This window comes from Ischnura elegans, chromosome 1 (assembly GCF_921293095.1).
Source record: "Ischnura elegans chromosome 1, ioIscEleg1.1, whole genome shotgun sequence".
Classification (NCBI taxonomy): domain Eukaryota; kingdom Metazoa; phylum Arthropoda; class Insecta; order Odonata; family Coenagrionidae; genus Ischnura; species Ischnura elegans.
Genome location: NC_060246.1, coordinates 106,581,931 through 106,606,418, shown reverse-complemented (window position 1 = coordinate 106,606,418; position 24,488 = coordinate 106,581,931). Strand labels below are relative to the sequence as shown.

Below are 24,488 nucleotides of genomic sequence, written 5' to 3'. Positions count from 1 at the left end.
TTGGGATTGCGGATGCTTCAACTGAATGAGTGTGAAAGGCGATCGTAGATTTTAAAAATGGAATGCGGAGGAAGACTGCGAGAAACAGAGTTGGGTTTTCCCTTGTATTGAGTCAACAAGGTTGGTAGCGCTGATCGACGTACAAGCGCCCCTCTTTCTCGCGTCTGACCTCCTTCCGTCGAACCCTAAACGTGCTCTTAACAGTTGATTTTTCGCATCGTGAAATTTTCAGTGGGAATTTAGCTCATGAATACACCTATGAAATGAACTCTGACTAACCAGGTATGCGTTGATGTTCCTTGATAATATTCTGTTGAGTAAGGAGTGGTTTTTAGTTTTTACGATGAGTTTTAGAGAAGGCACCGTAGGATCTTGTTATCACTGGAGGTGGCAATAAAAGATGCATGTTCCACTTCATAATGAGGGAATTCTTCCACTCATTCAAGCCAGTAAATCTGGTGTGCGTACTTGGGTTCATACATACATTCAATCCACGATTTCTGCCACCATCCGAGGTATAAATATATAACCTATAATTTTATGTCAAATAATGGAGGTATTATTTATAAACTTCCAAAACAGCCGTTTTGAGAATTTTGCATCGAAATCGAAGAAAATTTCATCTGAATTATGCTTAAATCTCATCCTTGACAATATTACTACGCACCAGGTAAACTTTAATTAAAATGATATAAACATGCGACTTAAGTACTTGTGAATAGTGAGAATATTATTCTTTAATTTTTCAAATTTAATAAATTGTCAATCTTAATTTCGTTAGTAGTTCATCTTTTCGTAATTCTTATGTACAGTGGCGGAAAAATTGATGCAAAGCTCATTGGCGTATGATAGCGGTCGGCTCAGTTTGAAGACCTCTATTTTCAAAATTGTGTTCTCCTAATTCTCTCATACATCCGGGAATTTTAGTACCACAAATACCATTTACCAGGGAAATCAACATTATCTGTCGCAGTATGACAACGCATAGAAGACACAACTGCGAATTCTTCGTAATATTCTCCGCCTGTTTCTTCGTTCTTCGTTCATAACGAAGTATGTTTCGCCTATAAGCCCATCATAAACATTGAGGTCTTTCCGATATTATTACCATTATTTTTCTGGCAGTTAGAAGTTTTCTTTATTATATAAAGCTCTCATGACCAAATGGAGAATTTTATAAGCCATTTTGCTCCTCCACTTCAGTGGGAATTTACCAACAATGGAGTGAATTGTTGAAAAAAAAAGTTTAATTAATTCCATCTTCTATCATGACCATATGGAAAATTTCGAATGCCTTGAGATCTTTCGCATATTTGTGGATTTCCCGAAAGGAAAGTGGATTGTAGGAATTTGTAACTTTGCTGGTATAGCTACTCAAACGAATGCATGCTCATGTGAATCATGTTGTGTGCAATGAGTATTTTTCGTCCGACTGAAAAGGGAGGGGTGGTGGGGGAAGAGACGGAATTCAGAGCAGTGGAATGCGGCGTGTGCGATGGGGCCCCCACGGAATCCACGTGAGTCGCCGGCCTACCACGGAGGGAGCGGGGGAGAAGACGTCTTGGTATTTTTGGGCTCTTCGAATTTACACCGTCTCCTAGTGAGAGGAAGGCGTGATTAGCTCGCCGAAGGATTTTTACCGCTGCCTGGGTTGTCAATATCTTTTACTTCCTCTCATGTAGAATTCATTTTTCATTATACAGATACTTGGTAACGTTCGGAATTTGCGTGTTCACGATAGAAAACCATTTGTGCGGGGAACAATGACCATCTCGCGATAGTTTTTCAGCTGATACATTTCAGCCGCTCTTCATTTTTGGAAAAGTTATTTTTTCTTTGCCTGAAAGTGACAAAAATGAAGTTTCATTCACTTGCCTCAACTCGTTTACTTGAAAACAACGGGAAACCACGACCAAAGGGATATTAATTTAGATTTTTGAAAAAAAAAGTTGAAAAAATATACTCATTAAAAACGCGAAGGTGAATCCCTTTTGGACCGAACTTTCGTTTGTTTTGACGTATCCGTAAGGGTTTACGAGATATGGTTCTCCGCTATCAAATCTACTCCCCAGACCCCATACACCAAATTCTGAAAAATTAGAGCTGACTTATGATAAATTATCAATGAATTTATTCTTTTATATTGTTAAATATTTGGGAGTAGCGCAGCGCTACTTTACATTTATATCTATAAGTGTTACCAAATTTTATTTCCTTTCAATTTTTTCCATTAAATTTCACTCATTCAGACTTTTAAATTCGTTTCTCTATGAACGACTCGTTGCGATACGTATTTTTTGCCACTTATGTCATGGATATGAGGTTGCATGTCAAGGTACTTGGGGATTTATCAATTGGCTCACATATTATGACATGCATGTCAGAATAACCATCACGCAACTTTTATCGTACTTGTCATATGCGACCACATGTTAAGGCTGCTTAAGTGTGGTCTCTTATTAAAATAAAGGAAATAGGCGAAAAAATGTTTTCAAGGAACTGTATTTTCGTGTGATTGGACTATCCGGTATAATGTTTTTCCAACGACGATAACCTCAAAATATGCCCAAAAATCGGCTATTTTTCTAATTTTACGTCACAATGCCTCAAGTTTCATCTTTGATTATAACACGCTAAGGTTAGATACAGCATGTTTAGATACAGCGCACCATATCTCTTTAGAAAAGCGTATGACGTACGTGATAATCTTTGGTAATTATTTCTACCTTTAATTGGAAAATTTCCATGCGGAGGATGTGAAAATAAGATTTTAAGTTAAATTATTTAAGGTACTTTGTTCTCAAGTCTCGCGCAAATATCATAAAAATTATTCGCAAGAACCGGAAATTGATGGTGAGCCAAGGTTTCAATCACTTACTCCGAAAATATTTGTGGATAACATTGGCCTTTTCTGCCATCGTAAATAAATATCAATCATCTCATACCCTATTACACCGCTCTACTCTAAAAATAATTCATATGGGAAAAGTGGAATTTCACTGGCTTCCTCGAAAGCTATCAATCACGGATGCAGATCGGTAGTGCCGTCAAAATTGTGACCAGGATTTTGAGGAGAAGATATTTCCAGATTTTATGGGACTCTCCGTCGATGACTCTATTTTCTCTTTAGACTCTGGTTTTGGAACTACTGGGGTAATGGAAAAACTGTTGATATTAATAGTTCGCATCAACATCGGAGAGTGTATTTTGTGCATGATTTTAAGGGATAGTTAACTATTTCTTTGCATATGTCAGAGCCATGTCAACCCAGGAGTATTAATAATTTATAGCATTACTCGCTGCAAAATATTTTTACTTGGGTTTTATTGAGTATTAATTTTACGGTGACAGCCCATGCTACATAACGTGTCCTTGATCTACAAAAGAAGTAAAAGCTTCAAGTGTAGGGGAGGTATTTCTTAAAAATATGTTAATGAAAATGAATTAAATCAGTTGAATCAAGGGATATTTTTTTATCCATAGTGCTGTGGTGAGAAAAAGTTTCTTACCGTTGCTAGAGTACGAAACACGTTCTCTTGATCGTATACGTAAGAGCATAATTAGGGGTTATTGAGAGGTGGAAAAAATATGATAAAAATAAATTTTAAGAAATTAAAACACTTTTTTCGAAAACATTACAAATGAGTGTAGGAAAGCCTGATAGGTGAGTAAGGAAAGGCAAACAATATCAATATCTGACCAACGCTTTATACTCCGAGCGATAAAAAGATTATCTTTTACTTTTTAATGCATTTTATACTGTTTTTGAAAAAGGTGTGTTTTTCAAAACTTTTTACTCTATTTTTCTATTATTCTTTTTTAGTGGTTGATGATATAAACGAATATATCAGAGCTATTAAGGACATTTCTGCTCAAAAAGTTTTAGCTAACACCATCTATTGAGAAAATTTGAGACTTTATTTCCATTTAGAAATTTACTTAATTAATTAAGGCACAACAGAATAAAATTTCAAGTATATGATTACTGACTATTGTATTGTCATCAGAATAAACAAGCTTGCAAAATTTGAAGCCGATCCGAAAATGGGAAAAGGGATTTAAAATCAATTAAAAGGCTGTATATAAAATACATACGGACGAAGCAAGTTAAGTAAACCCGTAAAAATATGTGAGGATCCTAAAAGGAAGCCAAATCAGGCATTTCCCTTTGACGTGATGTGTAAATACTGGAATGCTGGTGTTCAGAGATAGGAGGACGGAAATACAGGTTATTATGCACATGTTTAAGATTGATTGCATTGCTTTGTACTTGGTATGTTTGAAACTGAATCCAAGCGTGTTATATAATAGTATATTTATTTTTAACGGGTTAATTGAAAACCCTTTATATCGTTGAACATCGATTACAAGTATTCAAAGTAAAAAGAAAGAAAAAAAAAGACGCATCATAAAACATCATGGCAATAGAAACAACTGAAATAAGACAAATTTTAAACAAGAATATAGATATTACATTACATAAGAAAAGGCAAAACAGTCAAGAATCATTGCTTCTCTCATATCTTTTGAAAGTGTTTGAAGAGGAGGCAAAAAAGTCTATGTCCCTTGAGATTTCATTTGCATCTCTCATTGCACGGTATAGTGGCTTGTAAAAAGAGTAATTATTCAGCAGATAAGGAACAATAAACAAATTTCTCAGCCTGGTATTCACCAAAGGTACTCTTAATGAGAGAAATGATAATAAAGTTGAGCACTTTATATAATTGTTTAAAACATAATATAGAAATATAACACCAAATTGTTATATTCTACATCGAGGACTATTCAGGTTTAAGTAATTCATTACAACGTCATATTCTCCTTTCTTTCTGGAAATAGAAAAGTTTTTTGAAGCAAACCTTAAAAATTTCTTGGTGTTGGTTCATATCCTAGATAAACATTCATAAGAATTCAACAGCTTTAAATATGAAACTGCCGTTTAGAATTTCTGCCCTTACCGCACATGCCACAGGCTGAAATAAATGACGAAGGTGATTCAGGCACTATTGTTCTACAGGAAAGAGGTGATATGTTTTTCCAAAAGTCGAATGGCCACTCATCCACTATTATAGTGAGACTTCAAGAGGTCCTAGTAATAATGCTCAGTATTGCTCTTTCCTGGAACAATACGGCGTATGTATTACACAGACACACTACACTACTACCATCCAGTACACCCTTGTTTATTATTTGTCTCAGTTTACTTCCGCTCATTAACGAAACTTCGAATTCAAAATGCAGTTCGCCACCATGACGCCACCGGTATTTTAGAGTAGCATTTGGAATAATTTGGTGCGCTTTACGCATCCATTAGTCTTTTGCTCAGCGACCGAAATCCATAGTTTGTGATTTATATTATAATGATATTGTTACTTTGAATTTTATGCATAGTTTTACGTGAAAAAACTATAATATCCGAGTATACATTAATGGTAAATATAAAACACACGAGTGCCTTTCATTCATCATGTGCGCTTATTATTAATGGCTTTAGGGAAGCACCCTAAAACTGAATGCACGAACCCTTAAGTCCTAGTTTATTGATAAAGAATATTGACGTTCTCGCGGACAGATATAGAGCAATTGCCTCGTCTTGCTAACTGCTATTATTGCCAGCGTTTTTTCTTATGATTTTTAGTGATAGGTCATTCATATTTTAATAAGGGATTTTTGAGGTGGCGTAATTCCGTTGTAAAGATGATCATTACATTTTGTCTGTATCATTCAGTCCTCCAAATCTCATTTATTTTATAATCACCACATGAATTAATGCTAAATTTTCAATATTGTCTCGCTATCATCAATCCTCGATTATCGAATTGAATCTTGTTGATTTCTCATCCGTTACTTGGGGGAATCTCATATTGGTCTCCACTTTCGCGTGTCATCCTTACTTTCTCTTGATGATCTTTGTCTTGTTTACGCCTATTTTTAATCATAGATTCCTTTGTCTCGTGCCCTAACAGGAAGAAAGGTGGACTTGGCGAGGAATATGTGGTGGGCGGGGCGCCGGTCGACCGCTATCGCATCGCGGAGAACAACAACGTGATATCGCTGACGCTGCACCACGTCACATGCGACGACGCGGGCGTGTACACGCTGGTGGCCAAGGGGGAGCCGGCGGGCGAGGACCTCCGCTCGGCCCCTATGGAGCTCAGCGTGCTCGACGTGGACGATGACGAGGACGCGGCCTCCGGAGTGACCTCGACCACCGAGAAAGGGGAGAAGCCCACCTTCCTGAGGACGCTGAGCGACTTGGCCGTCAAGGTCGGCACCAGGACACGATTTCTCGTGGAAATCAGGAGCGCTTCAGAACTCAAGGTCAGTATCCAGGGGAACATAGAAGAGGTCCCATTCCATCCCATAGTTGGCCGATTTCTGTTGCCGCTTCGGTTGTTTCTAAATTGGCTTTCAAAGGTGTCCACGGCGCGGTGATGAGTGCAATATGATCCACTTTTTCCCAATATTTTGCAAAATAATGCTTTTAGTTGCGAGGAATAGCATCAAAAATAGGGGTGGACGGGTCCAGGATTTTTTTCGGATCCGGATTCGGATCGGATCCTTGATTTTCGGAGCCGAATCTTTCGGATCGGATATTTTCGGATCCTAATGCATTTTAAAATTCCTGACGCTGAGATTCCCCCGATGATTGTTCAATCTCTTGGGAAGAGTCACACTATGTGCCACTCGTATTTTGCTATTTTTATTTTCCACGGCTGAAATTCTGCTAGTAACCTCTGCGAGAGCTTTCAAAGAAAACGGTTCATGAGTAGGACAAGAATCGCATGCGACGGCGCATTCGAAGATAGAATCGGAACTCTTTCCACCCTTATGCACGCACTGAAGCTATGATTTAAAATTTCGGATCCAGATCCGATGTATCTGATGAAGGGCATTATCCGCGGATATTTGGATCCGAGATATCCAATCCGACCATCCCTAATCAAAAACTTATGCATTTGACAGATCATATCATTGTGTTTACAAATATCGGTTCACACCCCTAATTATACCTTATTTCCCCGTGAAACTCGGATCACTTTGTCCTTCAGTGACGCGAGTGGCGACTTTTGTAAACCCATTTAAATGCGCGGTGGGTGACAGCACATTTAGAGGCCGTCTTGGGTATCCTCTTTTTTAGTAATCATGGTCTGTACCCATTCCATTCCATAGGAGGTATAATATATTAAAAATGTCAGCAACGAGAAGATGAGAGGAGAGCAATCCACTTTTTTTTCTATAGTTTTCGATTGTAACGTCAGACTTTTGTTTTGCTCCAAATCTAATTTATGTTCCCTAAGATGCAGTTTCTTTTTTGCCTCACTACTTTGAGCAACTTTTCCATTTTTTCTCTCTCTCCTTTCAATCTCCCCTCTCCTCCCATTAACAACTCCATAAAAACATCAACATCAATAATAAAATATCAAACATCACACAATATAGTGTTTGCAACTGCGAGGAATAAACATGAAAAGTTATTGATGTGATAAATAATATCATCACGGATGAATATTTCGCTTAAAAGCCCATATTGGGTGCTTCCCATTCATGGGACTCAAGCGTCGACTAGTGTCGTCTTACGGAAACTGGTTATTGCTCTCAAATTCCTGCGCATAATCATTTGTTGACTTTTGTCACAACAGTCGGCGATATACATAGGGTGCTTTCCATTTATCGATACATGTCAACACAAGTCGACTTGAGTCGCGATTTTCGTGCTCCATTCTGTGTGTGCCGGCGACTGCTGTGACACTAGTCAACAAACGATTACGCGCAGGAATTGGAGAGTTATAAACAATTACCGCGAGTCGACACTAGTCGACGCATGAGTCGCATGAATGGAAAGCACCCATAGAATGGAACACGAAAACCGTGACACAAGTCGACTTGTGTCGACGTGTGTCGATAAATAGAAAGCACCCTTTATAGGTTATTCTCCCTGCAATTGGATCGCTCTGCCCGCCAGCGACGCTAGCGGCGACTTTTATGAACCCAATTAGATGCGTGGGGGATGAGAACACATCAAGAGGCTTACTTCTAATGTAATATTCGTGGTACTTACCATGACCAACGTTTGTAAAGTGATGATGAAAATATTCAGTCCGTTGCAAGAAAATGTTTTTTCTGATCCATATTCGTCGTTTCCATCATGTATGACACACTTTCAGTGGAAGTAAGGAGCGCTTCCTATAATAAGGTCAGAACCTTGACTAACGCTGTCCGTTTATGATTAAAAAACTTGCCTTAAGCTGCTAGAAAATATTTTTGCCCCATCCTCATTCCCCGTTTTCATTATGTATGAAAAAATTATTTTTTCGGATCGAGGAATCAATTTAAGCTCAAGCTCTGATGGACACGTTAATAGTCTTTCATTTTTGTTTGATGTGGGTAACTTTTTCGTGAAATTTATTCCTATATAGATAGTATAAAACAGTACATGCAATAAAGAAATCGGTGGATTGCGGAATTTTTATAGTTTCATGAGTCAGGCTTGGAGTATGATAATTGTCGACTTAGTCACTGTATATATTGTGTACATATATTGGAACGTAGATCATTGATAAAGTCGGTGGACGAGTTTATCAAAGTCCTGCGCATAGACATCTGGTGCCAGTAGAAATGGATCTTCACGCAGTGGTCCTTAAATTGATGCCATCACAGTCATGTCTTAATCTTGCGCCGGTGAGCGAAACAATCTTGTAGATCTGTGTTCCGAATTCTACGGCTGTTTCCACCAATTCGATCGATTAACTCGATCGAAGAGAATGGAGCAGAGTACTTCGATAATTTTCAAACATATCTAGGCACAGACAAGGAGATACTATAATCTTTAATATTTATTCTTGATTCCGATTACTGCGTCAAACAACACAAGAATTGATGAGCAGTTTGGAATTGACATAATATTTCCTTCATTTATTTTGTTCATTTTTCAGTTCGGTTGCGATGTAAATGATGCTATAAAGTTTATAAGGACTTTGAAATGTTTATTTTCATAGCCATTTCTTTTAAAGCTGGGAAACAGAGGGGTCAAATATAAGAAATTATTCTGCTATCACGCAGCTAAAAGAATGGCAATGAAGACGTAGTGAGTAGATTTGCTGATGCTTGTGGTATTTAAAAAATTTAACTCCAGAATTTCATATTAAATTTTGAAATTGAAATATGAAATTGAATTTCATATTTCGGTACAAAGTGGTGTTTATATTAACTAAAAGCTTTACGGAAGTTGTGCACAAGCGATATCTCTTCTTGGATTATCGACTTCTAACTGATAGGGAATACAAAATGTGTTATTACTACAATCACCCAAGTTTCTCATTGTTGATAAACATCAGAGATTTAACAGGAATGAATGATACCGTCTGAATAGTGTATTTTTTTGTAAAAATGTAATTATTTAACAGTTTTTAACTGTTAAATCTAAATTTCGATCGTAGCCTTCGACTAAAAGTTTACGAATTCAGGATTACTTTGGAGAATGAGTTCGATGTGCTTTTTTAATCATGGCTTTAGAATTTAAACGATCGGTCTGCTAAAATTACTGCTGTTAGGTTATTGATGGCAGTATATGGAAATATAAAGTACGCGATTAGCTTCATGTGTACCAATTTTAAGATTGATTATATCAGCACCATATATCATAATGTTCACAAAGTAGGTAATCGAACCGTGATAAATAATATCGTAATAAATAGTATATTTACCTTAAAGTAAAAATCAATACTTCGTCGTCAATTGGGAACTCAATAAAGTATTATTATAAAAATTAATTAATATAATTAACCTGATATTTATACGCGGGGTTTTATGGTTGTACTTGGTGATGGTACTGTGAAATTCTTCAGTACGTGTTACAAGGCTTAAAGTAAGTCCAGTCCGCGGCTTAAATGCTTTATTGATTTTCATTATTTACATTAATCATTTCCTGTAGGATATTATTAGGATATACTAGGAATGTTTGCAATTGAACCTTTTGGGTTATGAATATGCTGTTGTAGTTGGCACGACGCGACGACAGTGACGTGAATTCCGTACATTCCAGGGATCCTTATGGATTTCCTTTACTATTTTAATCTCTAGCCCATGGATTTCTTGCCCCTCTATACACATTTGACCCAAACTTTAGTCTCTGACTGAAAGCAATATGCTGTATTTTTTTTCATCACGAAGTACATTCATTCTTCTTTTGTCGAATGAGACTTATCATTGTCATTAAATCTCCTAATATCCCCAATTTTCGGTTGTTTTCAGTACCTGTGAAATAGAGTAAGAACAAATAGGCTCGGCTTTTGTGGATGCGATATTTTCATTCCTTCCTAACTTTGACAGATGCTGATCCTCAAGACTAAATTATATTATCGGGAGGAGGGGAGCGGTAAAAAAACAGAAACTCAATATAAAGTCACCTCGTATCCTAATAGTACACGCAAACCTGAACATGTACTTTACTATGTTTCCTATGTGTATCTAATCGCACCACCAAGCAACTTCGAAATAGGTTGATTTGATTATCTCGTACGAATTAAAACTTATCAATTAAAACTTATGCTTGAAAACTGTTTGTTTTCAATATTTTGATTGATTGCATTTATGAAGAAATTCAACACATTGACTGCAATGTTAGAGAAATTTTTTGGGTTACTTGTACGTAATTGTTGACAAATTACAAACATGTTTTCCATGAGAAACTGGCCCCCGACGTTGAACCACGCGCCGCTAAGCATAGATTAATAAAGAGGACAGGGAGTAGAACTTGTCACTTAAAAAACCTCTGGATTCGCCCCAAAATCAACAGGCTCAAATATTTGTTCGCCGCCGTTCTTCAAATTCTTTTGTGTTTAAAATACCACCATTCCATTTTGATTCATTTCTTTATTTTTCCATTTTGTTTGGTATTGGGGCTGATCCTCGTTTGATATTTCATTAACTCTACCGTAATTTCTTTCGAGTATAATACATTTGTGTCATAACATTTTATGCATTGAAGGATTTTTTTTAACTCCGGCTCTGTGCCATAACATTTGAAAGTCCTTTTTACTTTTTCCCAAGCCATATCTTTCATTTCTTGACGATTTTTATAATTAAAATTACGAAAAATACGGTATAAGAGGTTTTGTTAACTTTTATGAAATTTAAAAAAAATTACATTTGAGTCCAAGAAAAAATTACGTACATGGATACTTCTTCAGGTCAAAAAAGTATCCAATCAGTGCTATGAAGACATTCTCTAAGGGAGGATAACGTTGTTATTAGAATGTGGAGTGTTGGATGGATGAGTGTGGGATGTTGGGGAAGCTGAATTGAAACCTTCCAAATGGGTTTCTTTTTCGAATGAATCACTATGTAACTGCCATTAAATCCTCCTGGTCATGCAATGATCCTTCGCCATTTATAATTGTCCAAATCAATATTTGTAAATATATATCAACTGTCTCCTTTCCTTTCACACCTTCTCGGTTTACAGCTTATTTTATCTGCCATGAGAAAGCAGCTCATAATATCACATAATTAAAGGAGTTCTTTTTACCTAGTGCATATATTTAATATTTTTTCTGAACGAACATATTGATTGAGATAAATGTTTATTCATGTATGAAAGAATGAACACGGATGGTAGCAGCAGTACTTTGCAGTGCTTAGAGTAGGGTAGGGTACGTGATCTCTCTCTAATTTTCCAAATTCTGCTACATTTTTATAACTTATGTAATCAACGAGGAAATACTTCCAATGCAAGTAGTATCTGATGATTTAGAAAAGAACATATGTCATCCTGAATATGATAGAGTTGAGATGAAATGCGTGAAAACAGAAGAATTTTACGGAATCTCCCGGTTATGCAGTTATATGAAAAATGACAAGACAATGCTCTTTTTAATTCTTATGATTCGAAAGCTATTTTTTGCTCAAATAGGGAGAAGGTAATTTGAAAATGGAATGAGTTTACAACTTATTGTCCTTCTTAAAGCGAGCATTTGGAAGTCAAAACATCTGGACGTGTAGTGGCAACTTAATTCATGGTGCACTGGCCGAGGCTACCGTTTGATTTTCCGTTCCAGAAGACGGGAATTTGACCTTGAAATAATTCTTGCATTGTACCCAAGTTCTGTTCCTAGTTATCTTCCCTTCGTAAAACAAACCCAGTGTGTTAAGCTAGGGTTATGGCATTTTTTCATCCCGCGAAACTCTTAATAATAATATTTTCATTGCGTTTACCCTTTCGCTCTCGCGGAAGTTCCCGTTTTCACTCCCTGAAACCTCAAGCTCGACTACTCATTGTAATTTTCAAAAGTATATTTTGCGAAGCTATTTCTTAACGTAAGATGTTAAAATTTTGACTTAGTTTTCAGAACATATTACTATTGGAAACAAATAATTTTTAATTTTACAATAGTAATATCTATTTTAAACAGAAAGTGATTGCGCAAATATAATTTTATAAAGCAAAAATAATTTTCAAAGTTATATCGCTTCAAAACATGTACAGTTATTATAGTTTTGCGCATAAGCTTGAAAAGATTCCGTTTATTTACTATCTGATATTCAATGATGATTGCCTGCCTGAAGTTAAATAGCAGGAGTAGCAGGCACTTTGTAGATTTAAGCCAGGGTGTTAGGTTTTATTGCTTCACTGGAGAAAGCGCTGTGCCTTATTTTTACCATCGATTTTTCTCATCGATCACTAAAATCAAAACAATGGAATGATGATCGCTGCATGTCGCAAACGGCATCAGTTGAAGCCATTCCGGGAATTTTCAGTTTGGAATGACTATGTATTTGAAATGGAAAATGTGCTAAATTCGAATGCGAGGATTTATTTATAGGATATGCGAAGCATTTAAAGGTGCTTTAATTATTTCATATTTACCATTAATTTATCCCCCTAGTCACAGCCCCATCCGAATCGAATGATTCGATTTAGAAAAAATTCGAACGCACTTGATTTGTCATGTATTTAAATGGAACTCGATGGTCGAGGTTTTTTTTTAAGATGGTTAGATGCGTGATTCCTTGGCTTCACCCGGGAAAGGGGTAAAAGCATCCCACTGTTGAGAGCTCTTGTGTTTTTTTGTAAAAAAAGTGCTTTGGGTATTATTTCTGATCCTCATTTATGGATGGCGTCGGTTCGTCGACCCATGGCAGCGTACCTTTATAATAGCCACTCCAACTTTGACCTGTACATTTATCCTCTCCTCGCCAACCGAACCTGAAACGCAAACAAGTCATTTTGGACGCCTCTCTCGAGTGCAAGGCTAGGGTAAAATTTAGTGCCGTCTCTCGCCTTTGCCAGGGACACTCCCGAAGACTAAATGCAGGCAGATATAGCCGCGCCACAGCCACTACCACTGAAGCTTATCTGATCACGTCCTTTCCGAGTATCACTTCCCTTTAGTGCCTATTCTTGTTCGGTTAGCTTTTTAAGTAAGGAGTTGAATTTTCATCAGAATTCTTTCCTCTCAAAAAGATTTATTGAAATGAGAATTTGTTTCGTTGTTGATAATTAATAGTCCTAATTATTGGTCTGATTTTTTTATCACAATGAGTTCATATTCAATCTAGGTCTATTCGGGGTATTTTTACGAATGGTGGAACCTTTAAAACCGTTCGCTGTTATGTTAAGATGTTTTTTTTTTAACTGTTTAATTAGTCATCTTTGCCAGTCGGTTAGAGTCATGAAAAGTGAAAATATAACCGATTACTATGCTATTTTCTTCGGAGAAAGGCGATATCTATCAATTCCAGAGGATGCAGGTTATAGGTCGTAATTTTTAAAAATATCTATCAAAATATTTTATTTTCATAGTGAACTATATAACTTGTAGTATTATTTGCTTCTGTCAAATTAAGGATTTTCTCATCGTAGAAATACCATTATGTCCAGCTTATCAAGAATATTTTTATCATAATCACTCATTTACAGATTTTTATGGTCCATTGTATGGAAAATCCTTCTTATTTCCCCTTTTTTCTAAAAGGAGTTTCTTCGTCTTCATGAAAAAATTTAAACTAACCATGTCTTCCCTTTCTTAAATGAAATGTATTGAAATTAGTCAGTCGTCTGAATACTCTGGGGTCGACACCTGACCACATCCTTCTCAATACCCCCAAGTGTCCCTCGGGCTTCTCATTTTTTTTCTTGACTCTTCATTCCCATTCCCATTTTCTTTTCCCCCTTTGTGTCTCCACGGAGGATTTTTTCTTCGTTGTTTGGTGCGGATGCCAGCCGATCTCGAGGGTGAGGCAGTCTTCCGCGATAAAGATAGAAGCCGGAGGGAGAGAGTGTACGGCGCTTGGGCAGAGAGAAAAGAGGGATGTCGCGTTTGTGTGTATTTGTGTTCGTGGACTTGGTCAAAATACCTCTTCTTTCATACCCCCTCCCCCGTCGCTCTCCACGAAGGGAGAACGGTTGGAATAATTTTGGCGCCGGGGGGAGGAATTTGAAGTCTTTCAAGGGTATCGCTTGACAATAGATTTTGAACATTGAGATTTTAGTAATCTATTATCAGAAATGCTGTTACAAATATAGATTTGACAGAGAAAATATGTTGTGGTAGACTCGGAGAAAAGAGAAAAAAAATTATTTGCTTCCTATAAAAATTCTTCTATTAGTTAGGTTATATATGAATGCGAGTGCCACAAGTAATTGTTTTATTAATATGATAATTATTTAGTATGGTTAAGCTAATTTCAGGTTTTTTCTGAAAATGTTAAATTTACTTACTTTGGCGTATATCGACAAAAACTAAGTGGTTAGATCAGTAAAGGAGGGGACTACCCGAAACTTGGAAGTGCTTCCTTAGTACGCATTTCTCATTTTAAACACGGTTGATATAATAACAATATGGTGTTCGCTCAATCAAATGAGACTTTGTGTAGTACTCCAGTAATTATTGTGCTTATCCAATTTGGACTTAAAACTGGGAAGATTGGTAATTGTATGTTTTCCATTTAGTACTGATTCTCCAATTTTAGTTTTGGTTTTCTAACAATTACCCTCATTCACCTTTCGATTGTAATTTTATTTTTATATCCATTAATTTTTTATTCATTTGCATCTTCTTTGGTGCAAATTATTTTGAAATTTCCATTTTCCCTACTCTGTGGAAATGCAGTCCTTATTTATCAAGAAGTTTGTTAACACTTTGTAAGACAGATATGCTAGCTGACCGGGATCCAGGTTATTTAGCGTTTTATCTTGACAATGTGCTAGTTCAATGTGCATTCATTCCTGATTGGATGTTATAGATAGCCTATGCTTTATTCTCCGATCCGTCTTGATTACACTCGGGATTTCCTTGCTATCCCAACTGTTGCCATTGTTGTAGCTAATCCTCCATCCAAGTCTGTTTACCACTAATTGGGTACACTTTATATTTAAAAGTTTCTCTAGAAGATTCCTCGTTTAGCCTGATGGTATTTCATTCTATTTTGCACAAAAGCGTCTTTTAATGTCAACAACACTATAATGGTAATCCTTTACTCATGCAAAAAATTGACACCCAACCATTATAGAGATATTAATTGATTTTCCTCGATGATAATTTTCAGAATTTTTTATCTTAGGCTATAAAAGTCCATCGTGTTTCACTATCGTTGAGGGGATATTGTTTTTAATTCTCTTCGATATTACTTTCATAAACCTAGCTGCTATCATTTTGATGAATGGTAATAATAATTAGTTTAATGCCGAGTTACGCGCGCAGAGTAAATTATTTCTTGATTTTCTATCGAATGCCTTTTTTTTCTACTAATACATCATCATCGACATACGTTTCATCTTTCTAGTGAATAATTTTGGCCCCCCCAAACATTGTAGTATCTATTCCTAGATACATTCTCGGCTTCAAACCTTAAAAATGTTTCCTTCCCTACTTTGTAACAGCAATATTTCAGATTCGATTATTATGATTGCCCTCCGTCATCATTATAGTTCATTTATTGAATATCTCTATGGTTAAGATTAAGTTGCCAAGTAATGCATGAAAATATATTTTTTTCTCTAGTGAATAAGTTTCACTGAAAACAATTCCTACCGTTTTTTAAATAGATATCTTAATTTCTTATATGCATATTTTTGAGAGCTAGCGGGTTATTTCCAGACTTCTATACTTATTTAATAATTAATTCAAAAAAATATATAATGCGGTAGCATTTCCAGAAAAAACTTATTGAAATATCTTATCTATTCACTAACTACTAGTAATAGTCTCAGGATTACCCGTTTTCAGAGATTATTAGAGTAAAAATTGATATTTTTCCTTTATTATGTTTCAGTTTAATTTGGATCTGAAATACTGTCATCGATTCAAAATTGATACGTTCGCTATGTTTTTCCTTCAAGTGCATCGCAAACCAATTTGCCATTTGTAAAGACGTAGTTTTTGTATTCGAATCTGGTCTTCCTGGTCGCTCCATATGGTTTGGCTTTGTTCCATTCCTATGCACACTTCCTCGTTCCTGTACGTGATACATCTGACTATTTTCTGTGCCTCAGTCGGCTTCTGCACTAACATTTCTGACACCCAAATGAAAGTCACTTTAGATCGCTATTGGACCGTACCTTGGATGATGCCACTTTTTCTGTTTCTATAAATTCTCTACAATTTTGCGTATGTGGAGCCAAAAAACTGCATTATCCAAACTTTCCCCGTCAATGTTTCAGCGTCTACGATTGTATTTATCCTCCCTCTATCACGGCGGAAAAATGATAGGTATCCAAAGAAAAGGGAGGAAGAGAATTGGATAAAATAATGAAATGAAAGAGAGCAGGGGCTATTGTGTGTTGAGAAGGGAAGTAAAATTAGGAAAAGAGACTGCTCTACTTGTGTTTCGCAGAATGCTCCATGTAAATCTACATTTACCGGTAAACTAGTTTTATAATAATGGTGTTTATCTTTCAGAGGATGCATCACTCCCACTCGACCGGTTGTGTGTTTTCTTTTTTGATTACGTATAACTCGTTTTAAATTTCTTTCATTATCTTGAAACTCGACGTTGTATTTTCACTTATCAACTATCAAAACTTTCAATGAACCCATCAATTGAGCTTTTAAATCTTTATTCTTCGTTACTCTTGGAAATTACGGGTAAACAGATGCAAACGTGTGCAACTGATCAAAGGGTTTAAGGTCATCTGTATTCTGTTCCGCTATCGTTCCCTCGGTACACATTATCATCATCATCATCATCAAGTTTTAATCCTCTAAGCAATATAGAAATAGCATTCTTTACTCAAGGATCAAAAGTATTTTCAAATTCAAATAGTCGTAGTGCACAATGGCTGTTATTTCTGTCAGAAATTGTTGCCAATATATGGTACAATTGGATTCTCTCTTCTTCATGCACTCGGCCGGCCCTTTCGTCGGTCTTTAATTCCTTGACTTATGACTTTATGCTCAATTGTTATTCTGGGTGCACATGGAAGAATATTGTTACAGTTTAATCTGATTTCTCGTGGCTTTTAGCTATGAAATAATGTAAGTAATTTCCTCAACAACCTCTCTGACATTTCTCTTTTAAGCAGAGCCTACTGTTCCCAATTTTGTATTAATTTATTGGCAGTAACCAACTGAAAACTTTTAAAATAGGTTTAACGTGTTTTTTTCATTATTCAAATTTGACTCGCGTTAAATTTCATTGTGAAATCTGATGGCGGAGAAGAGAAGGTGGCTAATAGGGAAAAACCAATATTGTAATTCCTTTGGGTAATTAATAGACCAACAGTCATTCTGAGACCTATATTAGAGATGGAGTCTTTCCATAATGTTCAATGGCATTTCTGTGGCTTAAACTTTGATTTACTGTCGTGCTCGGCTTCAGGCTAATACTGTGTTGAATTCCGGTATTTGAAGCATAAAAATACGGATATCGTTTTCATAGTTTTATTAAATTATCTTTTTCATACCACTCACATGATAATTTCTTATATAGTGATAAATATAGTTTATGTGCTTTAGTTGCAAAATTTCATTTTATTTATCATTTTTTTCCTTTGTTCTGAATGATAATGTGTTTTCTTGTGTCATCATTTGCGTGGATGGGCCATTGGTTAGTCATTTACTGGCTCCTTTGAGAAGCATCCAAATCGTTTTCGATGATACAGCGGAGACCTTGCCCTGCCTATCCTCCTGCATCTTATGTAAGCAAACGGCGCAGTCTTTCTAGCTCATTTTAAAGCCACAAACCTGCCGAGTTCGCCACTAAATAGCATCCTCCCACGCTCACAAACGCGACGACATCCCTAAGATCTTCCTTAGACCACCTCCCAACGCGTGAGTAGCCAGTTCCGGCAGAATGCTACCACGGGCACGTCTATTTTTGTTCCCTGGAGTATTTTTTTTCTCCTCGATGCTCATTATTTCAGGTGGTCATGCGAAGAGAGGGCTGAGAATATGAGGCCCACGGGTATGTGGGACTTATGAAACGGGGCATGTCTCCTTGGCAATGTGCATCCTTGCCTCGTCTCTCTTCAATTCATATTTTCGGTCTTAACGTTCCTATGATTACGTTGCTATTCCGGATTAAGAAGTTACATAAACCATTCTCCTACTTTTATGGCCGCTATTTCTTAAATATTGTTCTCAACACTCAAGTTTTTGGAAGTAAATTAACCTATTGGTCATTCAAGCGTTGTTGACGTGTCCGATAAATTTGGAAAAAAACTGTTTTTGCTGACAATTTGCCCTGAAAAAGTAATGTGTTGCGTGTACATTAAAATAATACCGCTTGCTCGGAGGAAGTTCACAGGTCGCACTTTGATTTCAAAGACTGTAAAAAAATGGACTTACAAAAAAATCTTTTACCAGACATACAGGGGTATGGCGGTTGAGTGGGTGGCTATTTCTCACGGTTGGTAGTTCAAAATAAAAGTTGCCGTAAATTTTAAGTAGTGTTCATCAGGTGTCATCAGTGGCTTAAAGAAGAAGTAATACAACGGATATCAATTTAGTACATCAGATCGTATTCCGCAGATCTGTCCTTCAGTTGGGAGCCTGTTGCTCTTTTCAGTGTCACACCTTGACCAGGAAAGCTTTTAGGAAACCAAAAGCATCTCTATAATAGGCATTCAGTCACGATCAGGTCGGGGACCAGGTCGGTATTATTTATTATGAACTGTCAAAACCAAACAAAACCATCACTGGGGAACGGTATGGACTCGGTATGGAACGGTAATTGATGCGATTGAGCTGAGTACCGTGCGAAAAACGGCCACAATACGAGCAAAGGCACGTCAAAGTGATTCTCCAGCATGACAACTCCCGACCTCATGTTGCCAAACCCGTTAAAACGAACCTGGAAACTTTCAAATGGGAAGTCCTAACCCACCCGCGATATTCATCAGTTATTTCGCCGTCCGATTATCACTTGTTCGGTTTGATGGCACATGGACAGACTGATCAGCAGTTTCACTCACATAAAGACCTCAAAAAATGGCTTGTTTAGTGGATAACCTCATAAGATGAACACCTTTTCCCGTAACGGTATTCAAGCTCTGCCAGAAAGATGGGAAAATGTTGTAGCTAGCGATAGAAAATACTTTATATGATTCATTTGTAACAATTTTTTACAGTAAAGTTGTGATTTCAATAATAAAACAGCGAGAACTTAGTTGCGCACCTAAGAATTAAATACTACACAACTCAGAAACAATTTTTAGTTCTAGTATACACGCTAAAAAGTTATAACGTTGCTAACGACGTTTAATAATTCATTCGAAATCATTTTACATTCCGTGCGGCGTATATCCTGCAAGAGAGAAATGTGACATGTGTACCGAAGATCAGTGCGGCGTCCCTCCTTTTCTCTGCGGGTGAGACGCCGTACCTCGTTGCTCTATGGCCTTTATGGCCAAATACGTCGTAACTAGACTGAAATCATTCCGAGCAGAACTTACTGTTGCTAAAATCCTCAAACAATCGTAATATAGCAGTAGTTTAACGTCCGATACGAATTTAGTGCAAGGGGAGGAAAAGTTTTGAAGGTAAAAAATACCAGACTCATATCAGTATTTGCGCATTAACATCTGTAAAATCAATGGAAAACAAATGGGACATCCTCACTTATTCCCTGGCATCTACTGTGCCCCTACATTGCGAATCTGTCGGGAAACGCCGAAATAAAGGGATGCGCAGTCTATCCCGTATGCGGTGCCTCTCCCCGATTTACCTTACCGGCATTAGTTACTGTGTAGTCTGCGCAATGGGATTTTTTTTACGAACCATTGTAACTCCTCTAGAATAATAATTTTCGTGCAGCGAAGCCATATTATTGCTCAATGCCAGGAGAAACTTTGTGAAATCCCATATTTATAAATATAATGAAGTAACTCTAATTTATTATCATTTAATCCTATCCCAATCCATGTTTAATTTGAGTAAGTACCGATGCTCAGACATCAAAACCTATGAATAGCGTTAATCCGTTCTTCTTGATTAAGAGTAATTATTTAAACCTTAATTATCAAATAAATCAACTCAATCGGTTTTATTCTATTTGGCATGAACAACAAATCAGTTAAAATCGGATGCCAAAATTTCATAAGAGTTGCATATATACCATGTAAGTCGTGACCATGTACTTAAATTCCTATTACGGTTTGGTTTTCTCCGTTACGTTATCGTATTTCTGCATTGTTGTGAGCATGACCAAATCTTGAATCAGGAGGATTTTACCGTGTTTTCATTTGCTCAATTGCGACTCAGGCATAAAAGGTTAATCTTAGCGACGACAAAAACAATTTTAATTGATAAGGTATCCCCTTTCTAACGATGCATTATATGTCCTACCAGCCAAGCTCAACATTTATTTGGGACGTGTCAAAGCACAATTCTATACGCGGTGTTTATTTAGTTTGGATTTGAAAATTTTATTCATAATTTTTATGCTCGGAATATGCTAAATACTCATTCTTATAACACTTGCCTATTGTTGAATTAAGGGCACTTCCATGAAATTGTCTACTTTTTCTATCATATTAAAATTTAGGCTGAACATATTTTATCTTGATAAACCAACAGCTAAATGATTTAATTTTATGAAATCAGGATTTGAAACAGTTTTCAAATTATACTTCGATCCACTGAGTTTTGAAGATGTTTTAAATCATTATACTTAGGAGGTTGACCTAGCAGTAATTCCGCCACATGTTAATTTTGGGCATATTTATGAGGTATTTCGATAATTTATTTTGTTTCTGTATATGAAAATCGCCTTCATAATTGTTTTTTGATCATGCTTAGTTAGAAGTTTGACATTTTTTTTTACAATTTTATCGAAATGTCCTGTTGCATAGTTTTCTCTAAAGGTTATTCTGTCACATATGGAATTGCCCTCATTTGATTGAATGAAATCCCTTTACAATGGTCTTATTTTGGCCTTTGGCAGGTACGATGGCTGCACGGGGAGCGGCCGGTGACGGGCGTGGGCGGAGGCGACTCACCGGTGGCGGAACAGGACGACGAGGAGGCGTCGAGGTTCCGCTTGCTGCACGAGGGCAACTTCTTCTGCGTGGACGTGTCTCCCGTGACACCGGCCGACGGCGGGAAATGGACCTGCGTCGCCGAAAACAGGGGCGGACGCTCCATGTGCTCCTCCCACCTCAACGTTCTCAGTAATTATAATTATCATTAGTATTATCATATGTAGCGTACCTGATAAAGAGTAATTGTTACTGAATTCTACGTGAGCTTAGGGAGTTCGTTCGTCTTGAACAAAATATATTATGGTACATTTTATTTGTGGAGGGAATCGTCGAAGCCAATCTGTTTCATCCTGCCATCAAATCATAGTTAGAAAAATTACAAATAAATTAAGATGTGTGCCTATTAATTTTATTTTTTCTTTCGGGGTAAACTGTAGGCCTCGATAATGTTTAAACAGTTTCGTTATTTTACTACAAAATATGCGTTATAAAAATACGAAAAAGTTATTTTATTAATTTTCATTAATGTTTGCAACTTATTGTGGAAGATGAGATGTTGTAGACGTATTAGTTTTCCGTAGGTTGAGTTTCAAAGTTCATGAAGATGACAAAACGGCTAATTTTACGGTGCGCGGAGTAATTTAATGCACTCGCTTGTCTAAATTTTTGAGTTTTTTATAAAACAAAAATTAAATTAGAATTGAAAATAAAATTTCCTTTAAAGTGGCGTATTATTCATTATCATGGCATTCACTGAAGTCCAGATATAAATTTGCAAAGTACAGCGGCACATCATTTTGACGCGGGCAGTAGGTCTCAGATTTCAATCAAATTTTGTAGTGTTGTAGTCTATCGGGGGCTGTCCACGAATCACCCTCCAAAAGGGGTTATATAGACAGTAGTTTAAACAAAAAACGTGTTTAAACATTTACAGGCCTAATTATTCGATTAGAAACTGGACTCGAGAAAGAATGGAATGAAGCCCGGTGGTTAAGGTGGTTTGCTTTTCATTTTACAGAAGCCTACTATTTATTAGTATTTCCATGATATTCACTGAAAATTTTGTTTATCTGTTTGGAAATCTTTTTCTGCTATTCGACAGTGTCTGCTGTTTTTCCATTTTTTTTCAAACCGAAGCCTACCTACTTTCAATAATGTTATTAATAGGTGCATCTCATGCCCTCAAAGCCAGTAGTCCTACTAATGGTTGTGTCAAACGTGTCCTTAGCATCGTTTTCTCATCACCGAACTCTTAAGTGCGCTGAGCGCCACCTAACACCGATTCCCGATCCCTTGCTTACTCTCCCACCTTTCGATAACAACCCCATTCACTCTGCCATCTTTGCGCGGGCTATGTGCGAGGTGAAGGCCGAATTGGTGACTTCCAGTTCCGTAACTGCCTTTACTTGCAACTTCACCGTTCACTGGTAAATGACACACGAAAACCCTTGCTGTCCTTTTAACCTTGCATTCCGGCAAATCGAGTTATCCCATATTTTCCCATTGAGAGGCCAATATGACCATGAGTTCTAAGTTCTATATTTCCCCTTCTCTGGGCACTATCCTTCCGAGCTACACCGGGTGGCCGGCTAGTGTACAAAAAAACCTACTTCCGACCATTCACTCGCTGACTCACACACTCATACAAATGTTTGGGGTGAACGAGACGATATACGTCAAAAAGTCATGGAATAGAGACACTTTAAAATCGTCTTGAACCCTAGGAAAATGGAGGAAACACAAAATTTTCTATTTTCTATCCTTGACAGTGTTGTCCACTGCCACCGTACGGTACATCGTACTTTTTGGGGGCATTTGGGGTGAACGAGACGAGGTACGATAAAAAGTCATAGAATCGACATCCTTTAAAATCGTCTGAAACTCTAGTTATTATTGTCGAAACACTAACTAGCGGGTGAACATTATGCATTCCGTCTGTTTCAGTTCCAAAGGCGTACAAGGCGCCGCAGTTCCTGGAGGAGCTCCGCGCGGTGCTGACGGAGGCGGGCACGGTGTCGCTGGAGTGCAAGGTGGTGGGTGTGCCCACGCCGCTGCTGCGCTGGTACAAGGACGGGCGTCGCATCCGCGCGGGGGACGTGTTCGCGCTGACGGCGGCGGCGGCGACGCGAGACGACCCTTCCTCCTCCCTCGGCACGTACACGTGCGAGGCCGTCAACTGCATGGGCAGGGCGCGATCCTCATCCAGGGTGTCCGTGGTCACGGGGAAGGAGGAGGGCGGGGGAGCCACACAAGTGTGAGTCGCCCATTGCCCACCCATAATACCAAGCGAATGAACGGGAACATCTTTGGTCCATTTAACCATTCACTGCAAGTTGACCCGGCGTAACTTGTCTTGGTACAGTTTAATGAACCCGTATCGGGCTCTCCTCCAAGTCGAATTATCCATAATCGACGTTTCATTGTTTGTCCTCAGGGTAGGTGAGAAAACTGACTTAACGGCTTCATCCGTGCTTTCTTTTGTCTAACAGAATTCTTGAGCATAGGCGGATCTAGGGAGGGGGCACGGGGGCACGTGCCCCCCCCCCCCAGACCCTTAAAAAATATGCAAAATTTTAATACGGTCCGGTCCCGTTATCATTGTGTTCGTTTTGTATTACGGGGTATCCTTGTGCCTCCCCGCTAAGGTAAGCGGGAAGTGTGGGGGCACTTCCCCCAGACATTTTTTAAGATAAATGGTTCAAATTAGTGGGTTTTGTGGCTATGTGAATAGTTAAATATGTTTTGTTTGTTAGTCATCCGTCCCCCTAATATTAATAACAAAATCTTTCATAAAAATTCTCTAAGCTCTTGGGGGGGGGAGGGGGTTTATCCCCCAAAACCTCCCCTCGCTGCGTCACTGCTTTGCTTCGCTATATTTATTTAGCTTCATCCGCTTCATCTTGCGCCTGATATCAAAACAAAAACTGTTGTTTATCAGAAGGTTCTTGACGCAAGACATAAAACCCGAATGTATAGGGTTCACCGTGGTGCGTTTACGCATGCAGTACGTTTACGCAGTGCATTTTTTTCAAACAGAGATACTAAAACTGGCGCGCCTTAAGTCATT

At 37.7% G+C, this 24,488-nt stretch overlaps 1 protein-coding gene across 1 annotated transcript in view; it reads left to right on the top strand.

Moving 5' to 3' along the window:
• LOC124157835 (titin homolog) overlaps positions 1-24,488 on the top strand; it is a 401,563-nt gene that overhangs the window by 25,652 nt on the left and 351,423 nt on the right. Inside the window, exons 3-5 of the mRNA XM_046532910.1 lie at positions 5,967-6,321; positions 21,385-21,610; positions 23,366-23,675. Coding sequence (XP_046388866.1) covers positions 5,967-6,321; positions 21,385-21,610; positions 23,366-23,675 — 891 coding nt within the window. The remainder of the gene's footprint in view (positions 1-5,966; positions 6,322-21,384; positions 21,611-23,365; positions 23,676-24,488) is intronic.